The sequence below is a fragment of the Cyprinodon tularosa genome, unplaced genomic scaffold (genome assembly GCF_016077235.1).
Source record: "Cyprinodon tularosa strain WSP-4 unplaced genomic scaffold, ASM1607723v1 ctg725, whole genome shotgun sequence".
NCBI classification, from domain to species: Eukaryota; Metazoa; Chordata; class Actinopteri; order Cyprinodontiformes; family Cyprinodontidae; genus Cyprinodon; species Cyprinodon tularosa.
In genome coordinates this window covers 125,359-149,647 of record NW_024039480.1, presented here as the reverse complement: position 1 = coordinate 149,647, position 24,289 = coordinate 125,359, and the positions used below count along the sequence as shown (strand labels likewise).

The window sequence follows — 24,289 nt, the reverse complement described above, 5'->3', positions numbered from 1 at the left end:
TAGATGATGATAAATAACATAGTTATGTATAATATATTACATTTCTGACTGTATGTCCCTGTAATTATTACACACTGTAGCTTTAATGACCTAACGGAAATAAATACAAGACTCCAACAAAGGAGAGTTAATATTCAGGTAGTTTTATATTTAGCAATTTGAAACTGTATTTCTTTAACTACATAAAGAGAAAAAATACTTATGTATAAGTTATTACTTCAGTACAAGGTCTAAGCAAATGTAACGATAAGAGCTTCAATAATGAGTAGGATAAATGAATGCACTAATAGGTTTATTTTCAGAATTATCCAAGTTGTAGCTCGAAGCGATGCATATTAAGCTGAGACTTTAAGCAATCTTAACGCAAGTATAACAAACCATGTCTGTTTCCCACTCTAGAAGCTTCTGAACAATTACATAATGAGCAGAACAGAAAAATCAATCAATCATTATTATTTTACTGACAGATGCTGACAGAACTTGGCTTAGTTACTAGGTAACAGACTGAACAAAAAACACCACAGACTTGTTCTGTATGGTTTTCTTTCTCTATGTAATTTGAATTTGAGTGTCGTGTTATTACCATGTTCTCAGATTTTAGCAGGTCAAGTCACAGCATTACACACTATAGAGCCAAAATTACACTTGGTAATTGTAAAATTTCATTTTTTTTTGTTCAAAGTAGCTGTTAAGATGTTTACGTATTTTACACAGAGTCACTAAACAAAGCTAAACAAGACGCTTCTACAAAACACTTTTCCCCACATTTAAGTCAAATAAATAGTAGCAAATCCACTGTTAATTATGAAAGATCAATCCTACCATACTTGATACATATATCCTTTATCATCCTTCTCACATATAAAGCCTTAAATGGCCAAGCTCCATTTTATATCAAAGATATGATTGTTCCTTATGTTCCTAACAGAGCACTTCACTCTCAATCTGCAGGTTTACTAGTGGTTCCTAGAATTTCTAAAAGTAGAATGGGAGGCAGATCTTTTAGTTATCAGGCTCCTCTCCTGTGGAACCAACTACCAGTTTTAGTCCGTGAGGCAGACACCCTGTCTACTTTAAGACTAGGCTTAAAACTTTCCTTTTTGATAACGCTTATAGTAACAATGGCTCAGGTTATCTCGAGCTATCTCTATAGTTATGCTGCTATAGGCTTAGATTTCTGGAGGACATAGGGACCCCCTTTTCATCATTCTGCTTCATTCTATCTCTATTCTCCCACTCTGCAGAATCTGTTAGTTCAATCTCTAATTTTATGCTCTCTCTGCTTTTTCTCATAGTCACTTCATCTGGTCTGTTCCTGTTTGGCTGTGACACCGTCCAGGAGAGAAATATCAGCTGTGCTGCTTCCATCAACACATTTGTCTGTAGATGTTTGAGTTCAGGCTGTTTTTCAGTGTAGTCCTGTTTCTTTGACTGTGACTGGCTGGATGTGCTCTCTTCGTCCCCTGGTGTTTCCAGGATGCCTGTGGAGCTGGTTGACAATCCCTTTGTATCTCTGCTGTTTTCTCCATGTCTGCTTCTGTCTCCTTGAACCGCAGTCGGCCTCGGCAGATGGCCGTTCACACTGAGTCTGGTTCTGCTGGAGGTTTCTTCCTGTTAAAAGGGAGTTTTTCCTCTTTACTGTCACTATAAGCATGTTTGGTGTGAGGAATTGCCTTCGAGTCAGTGAGGTGATACAATCAACTGGTTTTTCTTGGACAGAAAACTTTGAACCAATTTCATTGTATGATCTGGTTGAAATATCTCTGTAAAGTGCCTTCATATGTAATGTGTTATGAATTGGCACTATATAAATAAACTGAACTGAACAGATCTAATCTCCTAATTTTATACTATAATACAGTGTCGATGCTCAACAAAGAAAAGTATGAATTTGATGCTTGAATTTGATGCTTGAATTGGTGTTCAGCAGATACAGATTTTTGTGTTGAAAAGAGCATCTTTGGAAAGTGGTGTTTTGATGTTTTTGCCCGGGTGCAATTTCTGGGGATGCTCTTGGTGGCGCTATGTGTGTTGACATTAGCGCAGGGATATTTTGTGCTGCGGTCTTACCGGATCTATGTATAGGTTACACTGTATTTTATAACAGCGATGGAATGCGGCTCAGCCAATTACATTTAAGAATGTGTTTTATAAAGACAATTATATACAAGCATGTTTAAAGGGGTCATAGAATGATTCTTTAGGGCAGGCATCCCAAACCTCGGTCCTCGAGGCCCCCTGTCCTGCAGGTTTTAGAGGATTCCCTGCTTTAGCACAGCTGATTATAATGATTGCAGTAGACCAAAAGCCTGTTAATCAGCTTTCAATTAAAATCAGCTGTGCTGGAGCAAGGAAACCTCTAAAACCTACAGGACAGCGGGCCTCGAGGACCGAGGTTGGGGATGCCTGCTTTAGGGTACCTGGTGCTGGTCCTTAAGGTCTCTAAATAGGGTGTGTAACATCGGTTGGGCTGAAAATGGCATATTTGCTGTTCTATGAGCCCTAATTCCAGCCTGGTTAAGAACCCCAGAATGAAACGAGAGGTTTTCTTTCTTTTATGGTATGCTGATGAATATTTAGATGAAGGTATCGATGGGGTTTGAACATACATTGTATGTCCATTTCACCGACTGAACTATTGCTATTCATTTATGATAACGTAAACTCGGTTTTGCATTCTATGTCCCCTTTAAGGTAAAGGTTATAAGAGCACCTCCAAGCAACTTGATGTTCCCGCGACTATTGTTGCAGATATTATTCAGAAATGTTTCAGTAGTATGTATGAAAGCCTTTTAGTAGTGTATATGTGTCACAATGGGGGTGGAGGTTTTGCAGGACCCAAATGCAGAGACAAAAGCTTAAGGTTGTTACTCGAAGGTTTAATTAACCAAAAGTTCAACAGAAGCAAAAATCCAAAACATAAATGCACAAAAATTAATAAATGCTAAAAAACAGGAATACTCACAACAATAAGAGGACAAACTAATGGCAACAAACCAGAAAAATGGCCTCTACAATGTCTGCATTATCTTTCTTGTCAAGTGATGATGAGGTTTGTTTACATAAATAATTAATTCTATAAACAGTATTTCATTAGTCTGTGTAGGATATTATTTTTATATAGCCCTGACTAGCCACAGTCATATTCATGCTTAATGGTGATCTCTACAGTTAGTAGTTTATCAGATCTGTGCTGCCATAATGCGAAAGTCTTTACCTCCATAAATACACAATCCGCTCCTATACTCCTATTGCAATGTGTAAAGCAACCCAGACATAAGGATTGAGTTATTCAGTTCATAGATGATCATAAATAACATACAAGTGTAAGATATAAATTATACTTCTGTCAGTAAATCCTTGTAATACAGTATTACACAATTTAGCTGTAAAATAAAAAAATAAAATGCTTCTGTTACAGTACCTTTATAGGAATTGTTCCATAGTTGATCAAAAAAGAATGTTTCTAAGAGCTGTAATTTCTCTCTAAATATGTTGTCTTCTGTATAAGAAAAATAAACTTGAATGAACTATTTTAGATTTTCACAAATCTTCAACATAAAAATATTTTGCTTCAATAAAAGATTCTACTATTTTTAGATGTTTAATATTGATCTTCATGCCAAGTAGTTTATTTCAGTTATTGTTTTGTAATTAAATCATTTAATTGAACATAAAAGTAGGTTAAAAACACAAAAGTAACTTCCATGGACACTTAAATACAACATGTATCTACCACTACAGGTACAGTAGACCTGGTAAGATACAGCCTAAACATGTTCAGTTAATGTTGGATTTAATAATATTTCCCCCGGAGCAGAATAGATTTATGTTCAACCAACATGGACAAAACACCCTCATAGTTTCACTGTGAATTTAAAGTCACATTCATCGAAGCAGAAAGGACAAATTTAAAGGACTTTAGCTTGCCCCGCTGTCGTCAAAAGGCCCACATAACAACAAATGGCTCTGTGATTTACTTATCTTTGACCTATGGTCAGGGGAATTAAAAAACAAAGGCTAATTGCCCACGCTGTGTATCTCATTAGTTCTTTGAAGTCACCCACACAAGTTAATTTTGGCCACTTTGAATTGGCAATCCGCAAGGAATACAAATCTGTGATGCACTGGAGACCCATAAATTGTTACTGACTTTGTGTGTATGTATCAGAGAATCTGGCGCTCCCTAAAGTAGCTCAGGGAAATGGCTACGTCTTTTTCTTCCAGACAAATATAGTAGCTTTATGAGTGGATAACACTTGCTGAACAGCATATCATTAGTATGTGCAGCTATAAAAAAAACCTCCCCAGGCTTTAAACAGCACCACTTATTTTCTTTACCCTTTTTCTCCGACAGGAGTTCCACCAATTATTAGGCAAGAGGTAGAGACAGGATACACCCTGGACAATTTAGTAGAATTATGTGACAAATAGCCATACACATGATACACGTAACTCATTTTATCATTTGGACTCAAACTTGCGTTTTTGCTTTAAAATGAAAAAAATAGATTTTCTTCCAAATTTTACGAAAATCCTTTTTTAAAGTCCCTATAAGCAAACCATGGCTTTCCTGGATGGAGCCCTTTTTACCAAGGAGGACACCAAATGGATAGTTTTGGACAAAAAAGCATTTCTTCAGATTTGCAGTAAACGGTCAAAAGAAATGCTAAGAACATGTAGATAGAACTATAAGACATCTATTTATGCAGTTTATCAACTCAACTTTATTGTCAAATGTGCTACATGGTAAACATACAACACAGATGAAATTTCAGTCCTCTCAACCCCACGATGCATAATAAAATATAAAAAAATATATAATGAACCATAGCATAAAATAAAAATAAAAACCTAAGATATAAAAATAAATATTTAAATATTTAAATATGTAAACAGTAGTGCGAGTGGTGCAAATAGTGCATAGAGTAGCAATTATCAGCAAAAAAAGGTGATTAAGGGGTGAGTCGTCCTTTAAGTGTCCCCATGCCCCTACAACAGCACAGAAAAACACTCAGCAAAAACAATTTTTTTGCATGATGAAATCAGTTTGCCCTATATTTTTAGAGAAAAGGGTCAGCTGGGAGAACATTTTCACTTTTATTGCATAACAGTACTTGTGAGTAAAACTTATATCAGAGATCTGATTGTTCCTTATGTTCCTAACAGAGCACTTCGCTCTCAATCTGCAGGTTTACTAGTGGTTCCTAGAATTTCTAAAAGTAGAATGGGAGGCAGATCTTTTAGTTATCAGGCTCCTCTCCTGTGGAACCAACTACCAGTTTTAGTCCGTGAGGCAGACACCCTGTCTACTTTTAAGGCTAGGCTTAAAACTTTCATTTTTGATAAAGCTTATAGTTAGGGTGGCTCAGGTTATCCTGAGCTATCTCTATAGTTATGCTGCTATAGGCTTAGACTTTTGGAGGACATAGGGACCCCCATTTCATCATTCTGCTTCATTCTCTCTCTGTTCTCCTATTCTACAGAATCTGTTAGTTCAATCTCTAACCTTCTGCTCTCTCTGCTTTTCCTCAGAGTAGCTTTGCCTCGTCTGTTCCTGTTTGGCTGTGACGTCATCCTGGAAAAAAACATCAGCTGTGCTGCTTCTATCAACACCCTTGTTAATAGATGTTGGAGATCGGCCTGTTTTCCAGTGTGGTCCTGTTTCTCTGAACGTGACTGAGTGGATGTGCTCTCTTCGTCCTCTGGCATGGGAGCTGCCTTGGAGCTCGTCTGCCTGGCTGTGTGTTTCCTGGACGGGGCCGCCTTTTACAGCTGCTTTTTGTATCTCTGCTTCTGTCTCCTTGAACCCCAGTCGGCCTCGGCAGATGGCCGCTCACACTGAGCCTGGTTCTGCTGGAGGTTTCTTCCTGTTAAAAGGGAGTTTTTCCTCTCCACTGTCGCTACAAGCATGCTTAGTGTGGGGGATTGTATTTGAGTCAATGAGTCAATGCAATCAACTGGTTTTCCTTAGATAGAAAACTTTGTATCAATTTGACTGTATGATCTGGTTGAACTGTAAAGTGCCTTGAGATGACATGTGTTGTGAATTTGGCGCTATATAAATAAACTGAATTGAATTGAATTGAATTAAAAATATACTTTTTTTCCCTTGGAAATCATTTTCCAAATGTCAATTTATCATTTATTTATGAAATTACAAAATATATTTTCAATCAAACATTTTCTTCTGTGTCAAATAACATCGGTTTTTGCTATCAGTGTGAATGTTTTTTTTTTCTCTCCAATATATTTCAGATAATTTGTTTTATTAATTTAATAGAAACTCCAAATAACTCCATAGAACAGGGCATGAGAGAGTAGTAAAAGTCCAGATACAAATCTGAAAAACCAACTCTTTGCCTTCAGGCAGGTTTCTGTGTGAGGATAGACAGCAGAGGACTTGAAGCACTGAGGCAGATGAAAGCAGCAGACGTGAGTGAACACAAAGGAGACACCAGCTGTGCTCTGCCAAGTCTGAGGACTTAGGATAGGGGTTACTTATTGGAGTCAAAGTGACACAAGAAAGACAGTGACACTGAAAAAATGACACTTAGGGAACGTGAAGGGATTCATTATTCTGAGGACTGACCTGAGAGAGATTTCCACAGCTGAGTGTGAAAGGTCATCTGCACGTCAGCAACATCCTGCATCTAGATCAGTTACAGGTTATTCAGCTCAGTGTTGTTAAACTTTCTTTTCTTTTTCTTTTTTTTTAAGTTCAGTGATTCAAAACGTCAATCATCTAAAAAGAAAAAATCAGCAGTTAGCAGACTAGACAAATAGAGGAGTTTAAATCAGTAGTTTAGCTGCCATGTGGGTCAACTCATTGAATTATTTTAATATTTAGTTGAAAGTGAAAATTCATACATAATAGTATATGTGAATAACTCTTAGTAAATTCATGTTGTTAAGTTTCACGTGGTTTGGTGAAAAAGCACATTAAAATGTAAGAAGGAATCTATATTTTGTTTCACATGTCACGTTGTTTCCCATGGGAAAGATTGACTGACATGATTAGAGAGCAATTAGAGTCTGTTTTATCAGAAGTTTTGCCAGAAAACAAAGTTTTGTGTGAGAACAAGCTGTATAAATAATCTTTATTCCTCTGGAGTTTATGCTGCCAATGAGGTACAGCTTTATTGGTTTACTGGTCTTTATTTACTTAAACCTTCATACTTGTTTTAAGCTAATTCGGGTTTCTGTTTCTTTCTTGGGCTACATTCACACTGCAGGCCTTAATGCTCCGATTTTTTGTGTGAAATCAGATTTTTTTTTGCGTTACCCTTTACATTTCCAAATATATGCGACTTGTATGTGATCTCTTGTGTGAACTGCATTCATACAACCCAACTGTTCCGCATGCGCAATAGAGGACGCAATGACATCACAAGCAAGCGTGTTTAAGGGAAGTAAACATGGATGGTAGCGCTGGAGCACATCTAGCAATCTTTCCCAACCTTAAAAACTTTATCTCTTTAAGATGGTTTAACACAAGTACTACTCACTGCATTATCGTCTGTGATGCTTTTTCTTGCTGCTTCTCTGTAGCAAGATACAGAATAGTGACCTATGTCGGCTATTAATTGCGTACAGGTCGGATGAATGCGACCTGGCCATCGCATTTGAAAAGATCAGATTCTTATTGGATTCAGAACCACATAGCCAAGTGACCTGCGTTGCATTGGAAAAAATCACATCTGTGTTGTTCAGACTGTTAGGAAAAGATCAGATTCAGGTCGCACATGGGCAAAAAATTGGAATTGGGTCACTTCATGTTGCAGTGTGAAGCCCTAATTATGACGGCATTTTGAGGACTTGCTTATACTCTCCCAGCAGTGTATTAGAGTTAGCTTTTCGCAGGTATGACGCAGATATTTTTGATTGACATGTGTTGTGAATTGGGGCTATAGAAATAAACTGAACTGAATTGAATGCAAGAGGGACAATCACAAACTAGCAAGGAGAACATATACCAGTGTTGTGTCTTGCACTGCTTTGGCTTAGCTATTTACTGTATCGACCGTAATGTTTTTAATTGAAATATCATATTTATTTTTAAAGGTATAGAAATACCCAGGAGATTGCAACCCAGGTGAGTTTTCCCAAAAGGATGAACCCCTAACTATTGTAAAGAAGCAATGATAGATCTAGTTGACAAGATTCTGGGTTTGGGCATCAGAAAGGAGTTCATATGTTCAGATGTGCACTGTACAAGATCCCTAACATCTTCTGACAACCTAAGGAAGTTTTTTTTTGTCCTATTTGTACTCAATATTTAATTTTTTTAGGGAATTACCCTGGGACAACCTAAATAAAATTTTAATAAAAGGTTTATTGCCGTGCCAAGGTAAACAGATTAACTGCAATTCAAAAAAATCAGGGATCTATCAAGTCAGGAAAGATGTTGATAAACTTATAAGGGGCAGTTCATGCACAGCTCAGCTACTGTAAAAGTGTAACTGTAACTAATCCAGACCCTTGCTGTGTACAACCTTTCCATCAAATGTATACCCTGTAAAGAAAACAACAAAATGCTAAACATAAACCTGATGTTTATTGTCTGAACTCCAACAAGGCTTATTCCTGCTTTGCACAAAATTAAATACTTTCTAGAATGATGTTACAAATATTGATACAAAATTTCTGGGGATCGATTCAGTTATCCTAGAATATCTTTAATAAAGAACCTTGCAAATATGTTTCCACCAATAAGAAGAAATCAGCAACTCCTGGCTTCATGCACTGCAAGAAATGCACAGCCATAAGGTGACTTTTATTTCCAATGTTTAAGATGAAACCTGTCAATCAGCTGCTTTCCTCGTAATGGTATTAATAATAATTAAGAGTCATCTATCAAGGCACTTAATGTCACCTTATAAATATGAACAAAAATTAAACAAGTAAAACTAGATCAAACATAAAATTATAAATAAGACACCTGAAATGTGCAACAGTTAATGAGCTTTAAATACATAAAAAACATGGTTATAAATAACAGGCATAGTCATTAGTACCAGGCGTTGTTTATATTGGCTAAGGTGTTACTTTTTGATTTTCATGCAGGTTGTTTTGGCCCACCTCTTCTGACTTTTTTCTAAGAATCTAAAAAATAAAATAAAAATTATTTCAAGTAGGTAATCCCTCTGAGCTCAAATTACAAGATTATTAGAAAATACATCAAACTTGCACTAAAAAAATTTTGCAAACATTTTGGTATTTAACCTCTTTAAAACCACTGAGTCGGTTGGATGTTAAGAGGGGTAAGCATAACATTCATTTTTCCACTATAGACATGTTAGACATCATTGGAAAGCTTAGATTCTCCACAATTCAACCACCAAGTTCATTTCATGGACACAGCGAGCACCAAGGCACAATTAATACAAATTAAGCAGCATGTCAAAATGTAAACACTACAAAGCAGCCACAACTACATACGTTTGAAGGCATCCACAATTCATTTTATAAATACAATGTTCAATTATTTATACTCCATTCGTCATTAAGGGTCCACAGATTAAAAGTAATCCAGCATATTCGTAATAAAAATATTCCATGATGAGAAAATCGCCCATAACGTCCAGTTGTTGACATCAGATTTCGTTCCTTTAACACAATTGTTTCATGTTAGCAAGGTGGGACATAAATCAATTGTATTAAAGTAACTAAATATGATTAAGTAAAAGCCAAATGCGGTACCATTAATTTTTTTCAGTTTGGGTTTTGTTAATGGTAGATATAATGTTTCTCCTTAACCAGATTTTTAATATAAAACTGGTTTGACTATCATCCGCTACACTCCTGCTTGTAGAAAATGGTCTAAAAGTGAGAACAAAATCTACCAGCTCTAAATTTAGACTAAATTATTTTTTCAGCCAAGAGGTCAACAACCCCCTACAGTTTAATAGCTCTGATGCTGGAGTCTGTTCCTGATGTGCACTACAAGCGTCTTTACTCCGACCACTTTAGTAGCCTCCGTCTGACCCTGCATTCTGTTATCCATGTATCAAAAAACATCCGACTCCAGTCCCAATGCTCTACTCTATCTTCATCCACCCCAATATTTCTGATCCATTGTTTTTTGCACATTTGTTTAGAGTCTCTGTTTGGTATAGAAATGGTTTCAGATTCCTCCAACAGTTTCTCTGTTTTCTCTTATCTGATCTTGGTTTAGTTTCTCGGTCCAAGGATAAGAGCACTAAGGTTTAGTTCCACAGATTATTATGTGAGGTTGCTCCCATCAAATCTGTTCAGGGGAAGGAGAGACATTCAGCAGAACCTTCCGTGCTGATTGGGTGAACACATAGTCCCCGCCTACCAAGGTTTGGTTTTAGCAAATCAGGGTAAAAAAGGCAATAGAAACAACTATAAGAAACAACAACAACTTATGCCTTATGTTCTTGCTTTTACTCTTTTAAAAATTAAATTGTAGATTTTTACAGATATGATCACAGCAACATGTCCCGCCTTAAACCATAATACTGCGACATGATTGGCTGATCTGTTTGGGGTTCTCGAACAGTTGAAGCAGGAGAGGTACAAGATGGATTCTCCTGTGTTTGTGAATACCGTGATAATTCAGCCTGCAGGCAAAGTTACACATTTGGTTTCTAACAACTCTTCTTCTGAACATGTTCACCAATAAGAGAGCTGGAATTCACAGCATCATTGCCTGAGCTAGCTGACAAAAGTTTAACGATGAAACAAAGAATGTTTTTTTCAGAAAAGGGTGTGCTTCATTTAAATATTTAACGCTGAGAAATTATAGCTTTGATGGATATGTTTTACGATATAAACCTTCAAATTTCCAATTATAATGACAGTGTAACAATGTGTAACAGAACAAGAAAAATATATATCGAATTCTATTATTTTATACGAGCCGTTTGTGAAGTTACGCACTCAAAAATGAGGAGCAATCTTTATGGTTATTTTGTGCGTTTTAGGAAAAAAATAAGGGAGTTATTTTTTGACAGTAATTTTTTTTTTTACTATGTCATTCAGTCATTTATAAAAATCTTACTTTGTTAAATAAATATTTAGCTCCAAACTAAATATTTAGTTTGGAGCTAAATATGTATTTAAAAAGTAAAAATTTAATTTTCAAACTAAGTATTTAGTTTTAAGCTAAATATTTATATAACAAACTAAATATTTAGTTTGCAAATGAATATGTAGTTTGGAGTTAAATATTTATTTAACAAACAAAATATTTAGTTTTGAGCTAAATGTGTATTTAAAAAGTAAATATTTAGTTTGAAGCTAAATATTTATTTAATAAACTAAATATTTAATTTTAAAACTAAATATTTAGCTCCAAAATAAATTTTTTATTTAACAAAATTTGATTTTTATAAATGAATCAATGACATAGTGAAAAAATGACATGGAAAAAATAAATCCCTTATTTTTCTCCTAAAACACACTAAATAGTCATAAATATTGCTCATAATTTTTGACAGCTTAACTTTACAAACATTCGCCCCAGACATTAATGTAAAACACACTCTAGAGCAGCTGCTTAGCATCATGCCTCGTGTTGGATCAGGTTCTTCTTTAGTCAAAAAAAAATAATTTCCCAAATGTATTAAACTAGCTAAAGAAAGAACAGATACAGTCAATGTGCAGGTTAACTGCTAAAACAGCCACTTTGTTCATTCTGAGCAAAGATTTTCACTTTCTGCTCTACAACATCGCTCGCTTCACAGCGAAAGTAGGCGTGTTATTTCCTGGGGAGGGATGGCACTGTCAAGGTGAGGGCTTCCATGAGGAGTAGGGTAACTTAAGCTCTACATATACTTGTCTTGGCTACTTATTTTTCCAACACAGGAACAAGCTGCTGCTCAGCAGGCAGAATTTATGAGGATTACTCAGCGATGCATGAATCAAGCAAAATATTGCTTTTAGCATGATTTTGATTAGAGAATGATTAGAGAATAGTGTTATATCATAATGTAGCCCCTTTCAATGAAAAATTTATTATTTTGTTTAAAGCTTTCTTGAAAATAAGTATGTAAATACAGTGAAATCTTTGTATCATTGGTGAAGGTTAAAAAACATATTAAGAATCGCAAACCAACCCGTGCCTGATACATAGACTACAGCCTCTAGGTCACTAACTGCAGGTCTTCAATAAAAACACATACTGAGCTAATCTACCTAATCTAATGGGCCAGATTGCTTGGCATACTTTTGTTTTCTTCAAGTCTTAATTGCATTTTGCAGTATTTGAAGTGTATGTTTGACTGTGGATTCTTTGTTGAAGACAATGATTCAATCTGGATCTAGTGTTCTACAAATTATGGTTCAGAAATTCAACATTTGTATGAGTATGTCACTCTTAGAACATGCAGCTGTTCAAGCTATTAAAAAAAGACAAACCATCTAAAGACACATTTGTTATAAGACAAAACAGCCAATAGATTTCCTCAGGTTGGACAAGGTCAGGTCTTCATATGGCAGAGCAAACAATGGCAACTTTATGTTCACAGTTACAAGAGCAGCTTAATTAAAATCACAACATCAGCAAGAAGAAAAGTGATTTAAATCACTCTAGTGTAAGTTCTCTTGATATATTTAAAGTGTTTGATTAACCGCAACAGTTGAAAAACAAAAATTCAGTTTTCCACAAATCCAATTATGAAATTAGATGAACTAAACTTTAAACACGTTAATGTCGGTTTTCTGAAAAAGCTAGTCCATGCACTCAACAATACATGCAATCAATACTAGGGCTGGGCGATATAGAAAAAAATCTTATCGATAAAAAAAAATGCATATTGATCGATATCGATAATTATTGAAAAGATTTGAAACCATATTTTATGTGCAGCTCTGCCTGGACTTTTTATAATATTGCTAAATGATTTAATTTTAATAAAGAACACAAACACAGACTTCCAATTAAATCTTTATTTAACCAAGTTTTTTAACCATAACAGAATTGTTTTGAAGAAAAATAACTTAAGAGACCTGAGTTATGTTATTAAATACTGACAAAGAATATACTAAAGTGACCAGAAAAGTGACCAAAATAAATATAACAAATAAATAAATCCCCCCGCCGCCCCCATTCTTCTAACCTGAGTTATTACTTTGAAGTTGCTGGCCCCTCAGCATTTTTCTCTCAAATGTTAGAACTATGTGGGAAACTGCCCAGAACTGAATATATATATATATATATATATATATATATATATATATATATATATATATATATATATATATATATATATATATATATATATATATATTTTTTTTTTTTTTTTTTTTTTTTTTTTTTTTTTTTTTTTTCGTGAGCGGCTGAGATGATAAAAAACAAAAAAAAAAAGAATTGGTTGTGGTTGTGTTATCAGACTTCGTTTTCACTGGTTCTCGACACATTTTACAGATGACTGTGGTTTGTTTTTTGTCCGACTTGCCATGACCGAAATACTGCCAGACTGCCGAACTACAAAAACCCTTCTTTGGAACAATTTCCTCCGCCTCTCCTTGCTGCGACATCATCATGTGCTCTGTGTTGTGGTTTGAGAGGGTTGGTTTCTTGAGACGCTTGGTGACGGCATGCCTGGGTCCGCGATTGTGATTGGTTGGGAGGAAGTAGCGACTAGCATAAACCTACATGCTAGGCTACAATGAGAAGGAAGGAAAACTGTGTTTCTTTTTTATCGAACTTTTATCGACTCTCTTTTTTTCTGTTGCACCACACGTCTATCGATCGATATATATCGTTAATGAATTATCGCCCAGCCCTAATCAATACTAGTTTGCAGCATCATTGCCTTGATGCATGGAGAAAGATCTGCATCCTGAGGTGTTTACAGTGTATGAAATATGTAGCTTTAATAGTGACTTTCAGCTCATGTGAGTAGCTTGGTCTTAGTGTCTCTAATATTCCTCCTGATATAACTTTGGTTAAGGTCAGACGATTTGGTTTGCTGGTCAAGGAAAGCATGGGCATTAAAGCATGTACTGACACTGATAACAGGATGGCTTGCGCCAAGTCATGCTGGGAAAAAGAGATTGGCACTTCCTTAAAGCAGCAAGACGCTTAAGTGAACCAACCTCAGCTGATGATACAGTATATATTGTAACCAATGGCGTAAATATCGGTAAGCAGAGACAGCAGTTGCTTAGGGGCCCACGACCTCTTAGGGGCCCCATCACTGACACCTGGTGGACTCCTACGCAATTGAAGACTAGGACGTCTATTTGCAGAAGTAATGGTGCAAAAATTTCCTCTTAAACCCACCTGATACTGAAGTAACTGACCGCATAGGACCATATTTATACCGCAACACATGGCAGATTTTAACATGTGGTGAGCCGTTTACACACGACACCAATAGCAAAGTAGACAGTGGTACTTTTAATTACTAACTGTGTATAGTTTATTAGACGGTTGGTAAAAAATACTCTCATATAATATGTTTCAAACCGCAATAAAGGTCTTAAAAGAACAATGTATTTGAGTATTTTATTTTTTACAATATGACTTGGAATTATGGGTAATCCATATTTGTATCTTCTTAGAAGGTTCAGGATACGAACTGTCGCCATATACGGAACCTTTATCACATGTTGTACTTCATATGGGGCCCACCCAGATAATGTTGCTTGTGTCGTTGCGCCATTGATTGTAATACCACAAATGATCACCCTCTGAACTTTCTATCTTTAACTGATTTTCTGGACTAAATTTTCTCTTTTATCTTTAGACCAAAAAATGAACAGTAGGAGCATTTTCCATGTCCCACATACAGCACTTAAATGCCTTGCTACACATTCTCCTTACATCTGCATGTTGCTTGGACAATTTTTAACCGTACTTTTTCCTTTCACTAAACTTTCCAGTGATATGCTGCCAATGACTGTGAGCTAGGCAGGTATCCATGCTTTAGTCATGAAAAAATATTTTTAGGACATAAAACACATTTAAAAATTTTAATATCTTAAAGTTCTTTGCATTTCCTGCATTTTGGTAATACTATAAGATTTAATATTCCTTTTTCTATTGGATTCATAACATATGAGCTTCTGTTATTCAAGAACAGAACTGTAATAATTTCAGAGGATATTCTAATCTATTTAGATGCGCCTTTTTTTGGCAGAAACATCTTACAGAAGAGAGCCTCACCTCCAATATCCGGTCTCAGTTTCTTATCATACTCCTTTAGTAAATTGTTGAGTATTTCCGTGGCGTCCGTTTCTTGGGATTTAGGAGCAAGCATTTGCTTCACAGTCACATCTTCGTAGTCTTCCTCATACTGCATCGTCAAGGAGCAAGAAAGGCTGAAAAGAGACAAACACATCACCAAGCTGCGCGATGGGCATTTCTATGATGTCATTTTAGAGGAACTTAGATCTAAAGTTTGAAAGAAGATTCCAGTAAATATGATGAAGGGATTTTTCTTTTCTGGTTGGTATAAAAGTTTAAGGCGCGTCGCTTACCAGGTAAAAAGGAGCGACAGAAGTCCCAGATAAGCCATGAAACTCTGCGTCATGTTTCCCGGAGAACAACAGGATCTGAGCGCGGTCACGGAGGCGCTGAGGAGGAGGAGGAGCAGGAGGGGTGCTTCATAGTTTCTAATCCAGCTGATATGTCAGTCGGTGCGAATGAAAATAATCTGTATCTCTATTTTGGGGTCGGTTCCTAATGACCTATAGTTGGTAGATTTTGTTTTTTGGACCGTTAAGAACTGCAGTGTCCCTCCATCCATCCACAGCGGAGGCAGCTGCGCGCATTACGCAGGTGCGCATCCCAGGCTGCGTTATCTGCGAGCCGAAAATTAATCATCAGAAAAAGAAAAAAAGAAAAAACTCTGTAATTAAGTCGCAACACCTGAAGAAAAATACTTTTTGTTCAGAGGCGTAGCCAGAACATTTTAAAAAGGGTGGCCAGGCAATAACCTTTGTTCACTGAGGGGATAGGTGCCAGAACCTTAGGGTCAATTTACATTGTTCCAGCAGGAAAATTAACCACAACTATATTTTCTAAATAAAGACTAACTATAATTTCCTACAGCCTTTACTAACAAATAGACTCATATATTTTTAAATCCATGCTGTCTAAATTAAAGGTGTAGTGGACAAAATTCTTTCAGATTTGAGTTCTGGTGTGAACATTTTATTTATTGTCATTACTAACATACTTTTATCAATAATCATTCTGCATAAAATTAGTATTTACATGATGTACTTATATCTACATTAAATGGATTATTATGGGAAGCCATCTATTTTAAGAGAGAAAAACCAACTTTAAACAAAGGTGGTGGACTCAGATTCCAACTTCCAAAAACATACAATTCAATCATAGACATGATCCCTTCCAGATATATTACTAAACCTCCCACCCCATCACAGAGGAACGAGGGACCTACCCGCTCCAGCCGGTGAACAATACCTCCTTAACGACCAACCCTTAACAATCATAGACAGGTTTCAGGTATTACAGGAGACAATCCCCCCCTTAATGGCAATCCCCCCCTTTAACGACCGACCCCTAGAATCATAGACAGGTTCAGATATTACAGGCCAACGATGGAACTAAACGACCCATTCATCGGTTTCCATTGCATGTTTCCAAGCAATACAAGGCCTTGTCCATATAAGATTCAAACTCACGGCGGATCCAGACATTTGAATTGAGAAAGCTTCCTGGAGAGGTGGCGAAACGTCTTCAAATCTTGAAAACCAAGTCCAGTGGATATTTTTGAATTTTTACGGAATGACTATGACCTGGATGACTGAGAACCTTCATCAGCATGGATTATTATTATTATTAAAGTAGTTATTTATCTCTAATTTCAGCGAAGACTCAGAGGTCACTTGGACAGACATAATTTTCTCTTCATGCCATGAGACAATATGTAGTTGTGAAAAGAGCATGCGCTCTGTATTTATCATCTTTAATGTTAGAATCTTCATGAGCATAATTAACCACACGTTTTTTGTTGTTTAAGTAAAGATATGAAGAATTAAGATGTTAAATAAGTTAGAACATTCCAATATCCATGTTCATGTCTGCAACAGGAAAATGTTGCTGATTCATTTCGAATGATTAAAAAATGTTTTAATTGGATTTATGTGAAAGATCTACAAAAATGATAACTGTGAAATGGAAGGAAAATCCCACATTGCTTAACTGTGCTTGTTTCTGACAAAAATATGTTTCCATCCAGTTCCCTTTTTTCTGCTAAACAAAGAATAGTACAACTAATTGTCAAAAAAGTTGTAGAGTCTAACTTTGTATACTTTTCGGGCCTAAAGCATATCTAAAGCATATCTTTAGGCCTAAAGAATCTTCATGAGCATAATTAACCACACGTTTTTTGTTGTTTAAGTAAAGATATGAAGAATTAAGATGTTAAATAAGTTAGAACATTCCAATATCCATGTTCATGTCTGCAACAGGAAAATGTTGCTGATTCATTTCGAATGATTAAAAAATGTTTTAATTGGATTTATGTGAAAGATCTACAAAAACGATAACTGTGAAATGGAAGGAAAATCCCACATTGCTTAACTGTGCTTGTTTCTGACAAAAATATGTTTCCATCCAGTTCCCTTTTTTCTGCTAAACAAAGAATAGTACAACTAATTGTCAAAAAAGTTGTAGAGTCTAACTTTGTATACTTTTCGGGCCTAAAGCATATCTAAAGCATATCTTTAGGCCTAAAGAATCTTCATGAGCATAATTAACCACACGTTTTTTGTTGTTTAAGTAAAGATATGAAGAATTAAGATGTTAAATAAGTTAGAACATTCCAATATCCATGTTCATGTCTGCAACAGGAAAATGTTGCTGATTCATTTCGAATGATTAAAAAATGTTTTAATTGGATTTATGTGAAAGATCTACAAAAACGATAACTGTGAAATGGAAGGAAAATCCCACATTGCTTAACTGTGCTTGTTTCTGACAAAAATATGTTTCCATCCAGTTTTCACCTTTTTTCTGCTAAACAAAGAATAGTACAACTAATTGTCAAAAAAGTTGTAGAGTCTAACTTTGTATACTTTTCGGGCCTAAAGCAGAACAAGTTTTTAGTCATTCTTGAACATCACTTACAGAAAAATCACATCTCATCTGAATCACAGCTGAGCTGTTGAAAAAACTCAGATTGGAGCCTAGACAAGAGTTCAACTGAATAAACTGATTACTCGCTTTCCTCTGCCTCTGACACTAGCTAATCAACTTTGAACCACATCTACACAAAAGCATCTAGAGTAAATCTTAAAAGGTCTCCGATCCCCAACTCCATCTGCTACCCAAAGCGCAGGCAATGGTCGCGCTATATCGGACTTCATTTAGCTGACCCTGTTGTGATGCAACTCCATCCCCATCTCCACCATCGTAGCTAAAGCTTCATCAGAGTTTCATTCCTCCCAGACTCTTTTCTGTGTTCCTTGTCTCATTTCAACCTGTCCAGCTGAAGACCACCACGATCAGCTTGGTTCTGCCAGAGGTTTCTTCCCAATGGGGAGTTTTTCTCTCCACTGTTGCTTCATGCTTGCTCATCATGGACAGGTTCTCTCCACCTGTGTTATCCAAACTGGACTTTCAGGTCCCTGAGTGAAGCTCTAGTATCAGCTCACGCAGTCCACTGGATCTCCCCATAAAGCTCAGCATATCGTCTCGCTAACCATCAGTCTACAGACTGACCACCATCATCCATCTCCACTCCATCACCAGTTTCAGGCCTGGGGGACAAACAGCCCTATTATTTACTCCTGTTTATGCTTATTAAATAAAATTCAATGGTTCCTGCTGAGGTCTGAGCACCAAAAACTAAAGTAATTGTATCATTAAAATTCTTCTGTCTTTCTTTCCGTGTGAGTTTTTCAGATTTAAATTATGTTACAGACTCTGCATCACACTGAAAACATCAAATCTGCACCACATATACACTCACTGGCCACTTTATTAGGTACACCTGTCCACCTGCTCGTTAACACTTAATTTCTAAGCAGCCAATTACATGGCGGCAACTCAGTACATTTAGGCATGTAGACATGGTCAAGACAATCTCCTGCAGTTCAAACCGAGCATCAGTATGGGGAAGAAAGGTGATTTGAGTGACTTTGAACGTGGCATGATTGTTGGTGCCAGAAGGGCTGGTCTGAGTATTTCAGAAACTGCTGATCTACTGGGATTTTCATGCACAACCATCTCTAGGGTTTACAGAGAATGGTCCCAAAAAGAAAAAACATCCAGTGAGCGGCAGTTCTGTGGGTGGAAATGCCTTGTTGATGCCAGAGGTCAGAGGAGAATGGCCAGACTGGTTCGAGCTGATAGAAGGGCAACAGTGACTCAAATAACCACCTGTTACAACCAAGGTGGGCAGAAGAGCATCTCTGAACGCACAGTACGTCGAACTTTGAGGCAGATGGGCTACAGCAGCAGAAGACCACACCGGGTGCCACTCCTTTAAGCTAAGAACAGGAAACTGAGGCTACAATTTGCACAAGCTCATCGAAATTGGACAATAGGAGATTAGAAAAACGTTGCCTGGTCTGATGAGTCTCGATTTCTGCTGCGACATTCGGATGGTAGGGTCAGAATTTAGCGTCTACAACATGAAAGCATGGATCCATCCTGCCTTGTATCAACGGTTCAGGCTGGTGGTGGTGGTGTCATGGTGTGGGGAATATTTTCTTGGCACTCTTTGGGCCCCTTGGTACCAATTGAGCATCGTTGCAACGCCACAGCCTACCTGAGTATTGTTGCTGACCATGTCCATCCCTTTATGACCAAAATGTACCCAACTTCTGATGGCTACTTTCAGCAGGATAATGCGCCATGTCATAAAGCTGGAATCATCTCAGACTGGTTTCTTGAACATGACAATGAGTTCACTGTACTCAGATGGCCTCCACAGTCACCAGATCTCAATCCAATAGAGCATCTTTGGGATGTGGTGGAACGGGAGATTCGCATCATGGATGTGCAGCCGACAAATCTGTGGCAACTGTGTGATGCCATCATGTCAATATGGACCAAACTCCCTGAGGAATGCTTCCAGCACCTTGTTGAATCTATGCCAACAAGAATTGAGGCAGTTCTGAAGGCACAAGGGGGTCCAACCCGTTACTAGCATGGGGTACCTAATAAAGTGGCCGGTGAGTGTATATATAATGCTCTGAACTTCGATATTAATGCATTTTTGCACCATGTTTTTATCTCCCACACTGTTAACATTTAATCACTGCTGCACCTTATGGAATGGAAATGTTCTGTAACCTGTACAAAACCAAATTTCATTTTGTATACATTCTGGGTATACAAAATGACAATAAAAGTCTGAGTCTGATCTCATTGGTTTGCAAAAGCATTTCTAAATTTCAGTTTTTTATATTTGATGAGATTACAACCAGAAGCTGTGATCAGTTTTTAGTCTTACCCTCGATTCTTAATTGGATGTGGCCTCAACCTAGCTACAGTATCACAAGGCCTTAAAGCGTATGTATAGTTGTCTAAATGTGTAAATATAACTATAAAAAATGTATTTTTTTATAGTTGTTCCTTGTTGTAACACCCTGCATAAATGTATCATCTAATGATTCATCTGTTAGAATAAAAGCTTAGAATGTATAAACTGTTTACAAAGTAGCAACCTTGTAAAAAAGTATGAGTATAAATTCCTTATTTACAAGTATGAGTCTCACATAAATAGTACAACTTTATAACCCAAGACAAAGCTGTTAGATTCCTTACCAGATTGTGGTGGTAATGCACCTGAAAGGTACGCATATATTTTTCCTTCTGAAGCCTTAATTCTTTCTCCAATAATATTCTACCTACATGCATACACAGAATCAGAAATTTTTAGGTAAAAATGTCTTTATGGAAAATAAATAGTACTGAAAGGTGCTACTGAAAGCTAGGGCACACTTTGGTGGAGTCTGGAAAGAGAACGGTAGCAATGGGAGGGAGATGGTGAATAAATTGTTTTTGGAGGAACGTTAATGACTTGTAGCATATTCCAAGGATGATGGAGGAATCATTTAAGCCAGTTTGAAAAAGCGGTTTTCAGTATAGATGAGACGAGTGGATCTCAGAAAATGAAGCACAGAAATAAAAATTAATCAACAAAATGGCACACAATTTTGCTTACCCTAGCCCATAATTGTAGATGGAAATCAGATGAATTTTAGGTGATCGGACCATCACTTTTAAGTGTCAGTGGTTTCAATCTTAATGTGTTTCTTCTCTAATATGCATCTCTTTCCTTTTCTAGGTCTATGTTTGTTTTGGTCAGAGTGCCCAAACCACGGGTGCAGACAACGGCAAAGAAGAGATGGCATTCTGAGCTCAGACAGTAGCAGTGGGGAATCACTATGAGAACAGTGGGAAACAGAGCACCACAGCCGGGACAAGGCGGACCGGTCATGGAGCTTCCTTCTGGAGCTAAGGAACCACAGTGGAAGCTTGGAGGACAGACAGTGTGTCAGAGTGGGGAGATAGGGCAGCTGAACAGGAGAGCAGAGGAGCACAGTGGCAGATTGGAGAAGGACGCCTTTGAAACATCGCCAGGACTGTGAGAGACTATAGCTGAGCAAGGCTAGCTATGGAGGCTAACTGTTGAGGGTTAAAGGAGCAAGGTGGAAAATCGGGTGATTCCGCTGGGGGGGAAAAAACACTGAAAGCAGAGGAAGGCTACTTCTGACTGGCACGAGACTAACCACTGGAGACTGCTGGTTGGTTTCTGTCCTGGAGGTAGGACCACGAAACAGTAGTTCTAGGGCCAAATTAATACTGCTTTATTAACAGCCACTTAGTGACCTCTTAGGAGAATTTCCCCTTCATAATTGTCAACATTATTTTCTCTGTCTTCCATTTTGAGAGAAAAATGCCTACGTTCAGTTGCTGATAGTGGCAACATATTTGCCTAAACTGCCCTGAAGCAGAATGACAGAAACAAGACATACAATCTGTGTCAGCAGGCCTTTTTAACCACCAGGCCTTCTCAACCACCAACAACAGAACAGGTGGGTAACATTTCTGGCTTAAGGACACAAAAATTAAAAGCAGGGATTTTTGGTTGGTTACAGGACAAACCCCTACATCCTGCAGCACCCAGTCAAAGGTGATCAGGAAGAAAATCTCCTAACAGCTGTGAGTCCCGCCGGCATTGCCACTCAGCACAGTTCCATCAAGGAGAAAAACAACGCTCACATTCAAACACATCAGCCAGGGTTATGACAGCTGTAGTCTCAGAGCTTTTGAAGTTTCTGACAGCTTCCCTTTCCCATCAAATTCCTCCCTGTCCTACCAAACAAACACCATCCTCACAGCATGATTCTAACATGGCTGTGCTTCATTTTGACATAGCACATTCTGGGTTTCCTGTCCTACACATTTGCACATTATTATTCCAATCTGCACTATTCCAAGTGCAGATTGAGTGAAAAATTGTAATATATTGTAAATTTGTCCTGATCTGAACTCAGTCTATTTATGATGCAGCAGGATTTTGTTTCCACTACTTAAATAAAAGTGGCAACAGTCAGGCAACAGTTATGGTATGTAAAGTAAGTTCCTATGATAATAAAAAAATCTCTTACAATTAGTATATGTGGATCATTAAGATGATTTCAGTGAGAAGAGAGGGGGTACATCACCTCCAGCATCTCAGCTGCATTGCAAACTTGTGCTTATTCAGACCCTGCAATACTCTGACAGCGTCTGAATGTCTACTCTGTTTTACCTAAGTAGTGTCACCCTCTAGTGGTTAGAAAGAGAACCGCACATTCATAACAATCTATTCTTTTACCATGGACTCTGTCCCACACCTAAATTACAAAAAAATATATAAACACTTGCTCTTGTAACTGTAAATAATAAAAATCTAATATAAATGTAACTTTTTTATGCTTATTTGTATGATTTATAAGATAATTCATGGTGGGCATGTAATACAACAATAATACGACTTTGCTATTTCACACCTGATCTTTGCACATAGGGTTTGTTTTGGGAATTAACCTCCCTGTTAGATGAGCTACAATAAGTACAATAAGAGGAATGGGAGAGTATGGAAGGAAACCAGCCTTTCACTTTACCACTTAGTCACATGATCACCCACTTATTGTCTAGAATTTGCATAATTCAAAACATAAAACAAAACCCAATAGGCCAGGAGTGAATTTACAAATGTATTTAATAGGTCGCACTCAGAATAAATATCAGCTTAATTAAGTTATAAGTTTGTGATATTAGCTGCCTTTAAGCTTACGTAGCATGTGCATCTAAACACTCGGCATTTCAATTATTCTTTACACAAGGTTAAAGATGCCTTATGCAAAACAATTAATACAAGCCTTTGATATTTTATGGAACACTGATCAATTCATAATTATATTAAAAGCATATAATACAGCTGAGAACCAGCAAAGTGATGTCTTCCAACTAAAAAAAAAAAGATCCTGCAAGGAGAGCATTCAGCAAAGAGGCCATTGGCATCACTCAGGAGCGGGTCTGTTGACAGAGCAGCCAAGTTGTGCACTCATCAGCTTATGTAAAAGTGGTACAAAGAAGAAGAAAAAAAGATTTATTTGAGGTCATGGTTTGGTTTAAATTCAACGAAAACTATTAAATGAGACACATGCATGTGGAAAAAGAAGCTCTGTTCAGACAAAATCCTAAATGACATTTTCTGCCGAAAAACCAACACTGCACTTAACCTTGAACATAGCATTGCCACAATAATGCAGTATGATGCAATACCTGATCAAAAACTAAGTAGAAATGTCCTAAATAATGGGCTTTCATTTTATTTAAGCAGGTAATATGATTATCTGCCAGTAAAATGTTTTTCCCTCAAAATATGTTCATTACAAGTTCTGCGCTTAAAACTAGATAATCAGGTTGTTTTTTCTTTTTTTAAAGGCAAGTAATTAATCCATTAGCTAATTCTCCTACTTACCTGCTCAAGACAAGGACAATACTTTCATTTCTAGAAAAATTGACTTACTCATATTTCAGTCTTTTGAACTAATCACATTCTAGGACAGGGATATATTTTTTTAAATAAAACAACTTGCAAAACTTTGTGATAATTTGCTCACAGTTAGGCAAAGTGGACGCAACTGTGCAATTGTCTTAAGACATCGTGTTTCTACGTAATACGAGGCATCATTAACTGTTCTACTTTTGTCTTTTTCAATGATCTAATTCCATATCTTTTCCATTGATTTTCATTTTACCGTCCCTTCCTATTATATCTGCTATTTGTCTGTTCAGAAATGTAATCTTTCATCTTGCTTTTCCCATGATCTTTAT

The 24,289-nt window shown here is 37.0% G+C and overlaps 1 protein-coding gene across 1 annotated transcript in view; it reads right to left on the bottom strand.

Moving 5' to 3' along the window:
- LOC119772690 (gamma-aminobutyric acid receptor subunit gamma-3) overlaps positions 1-15,518 on the bottom strand; it is an 82,700-nt gene extending 67,182 nt beyond the window's left edge. Inside the window, exons 1-2 of the mRNA XM_038269229.1 lie at positions 15,454-15,518; positions 15,140-15,294 (exon numbers count right to left, since the gene is read on the bottom strand). Of these exons, the coding sequence (XP_038125157.1) occupies positions 15,140-15,294; positions 15,454-15,506 (208 nt within the window). The 5' untranslated portion in view covers positions 15,507-15,518. The remainder of the gene's footprint in view (positions 1-15,139; positions 15,295-15,453) is intronic.
- Positions 15,519-24,289: the final 8,771 nt, after the last annotated feature.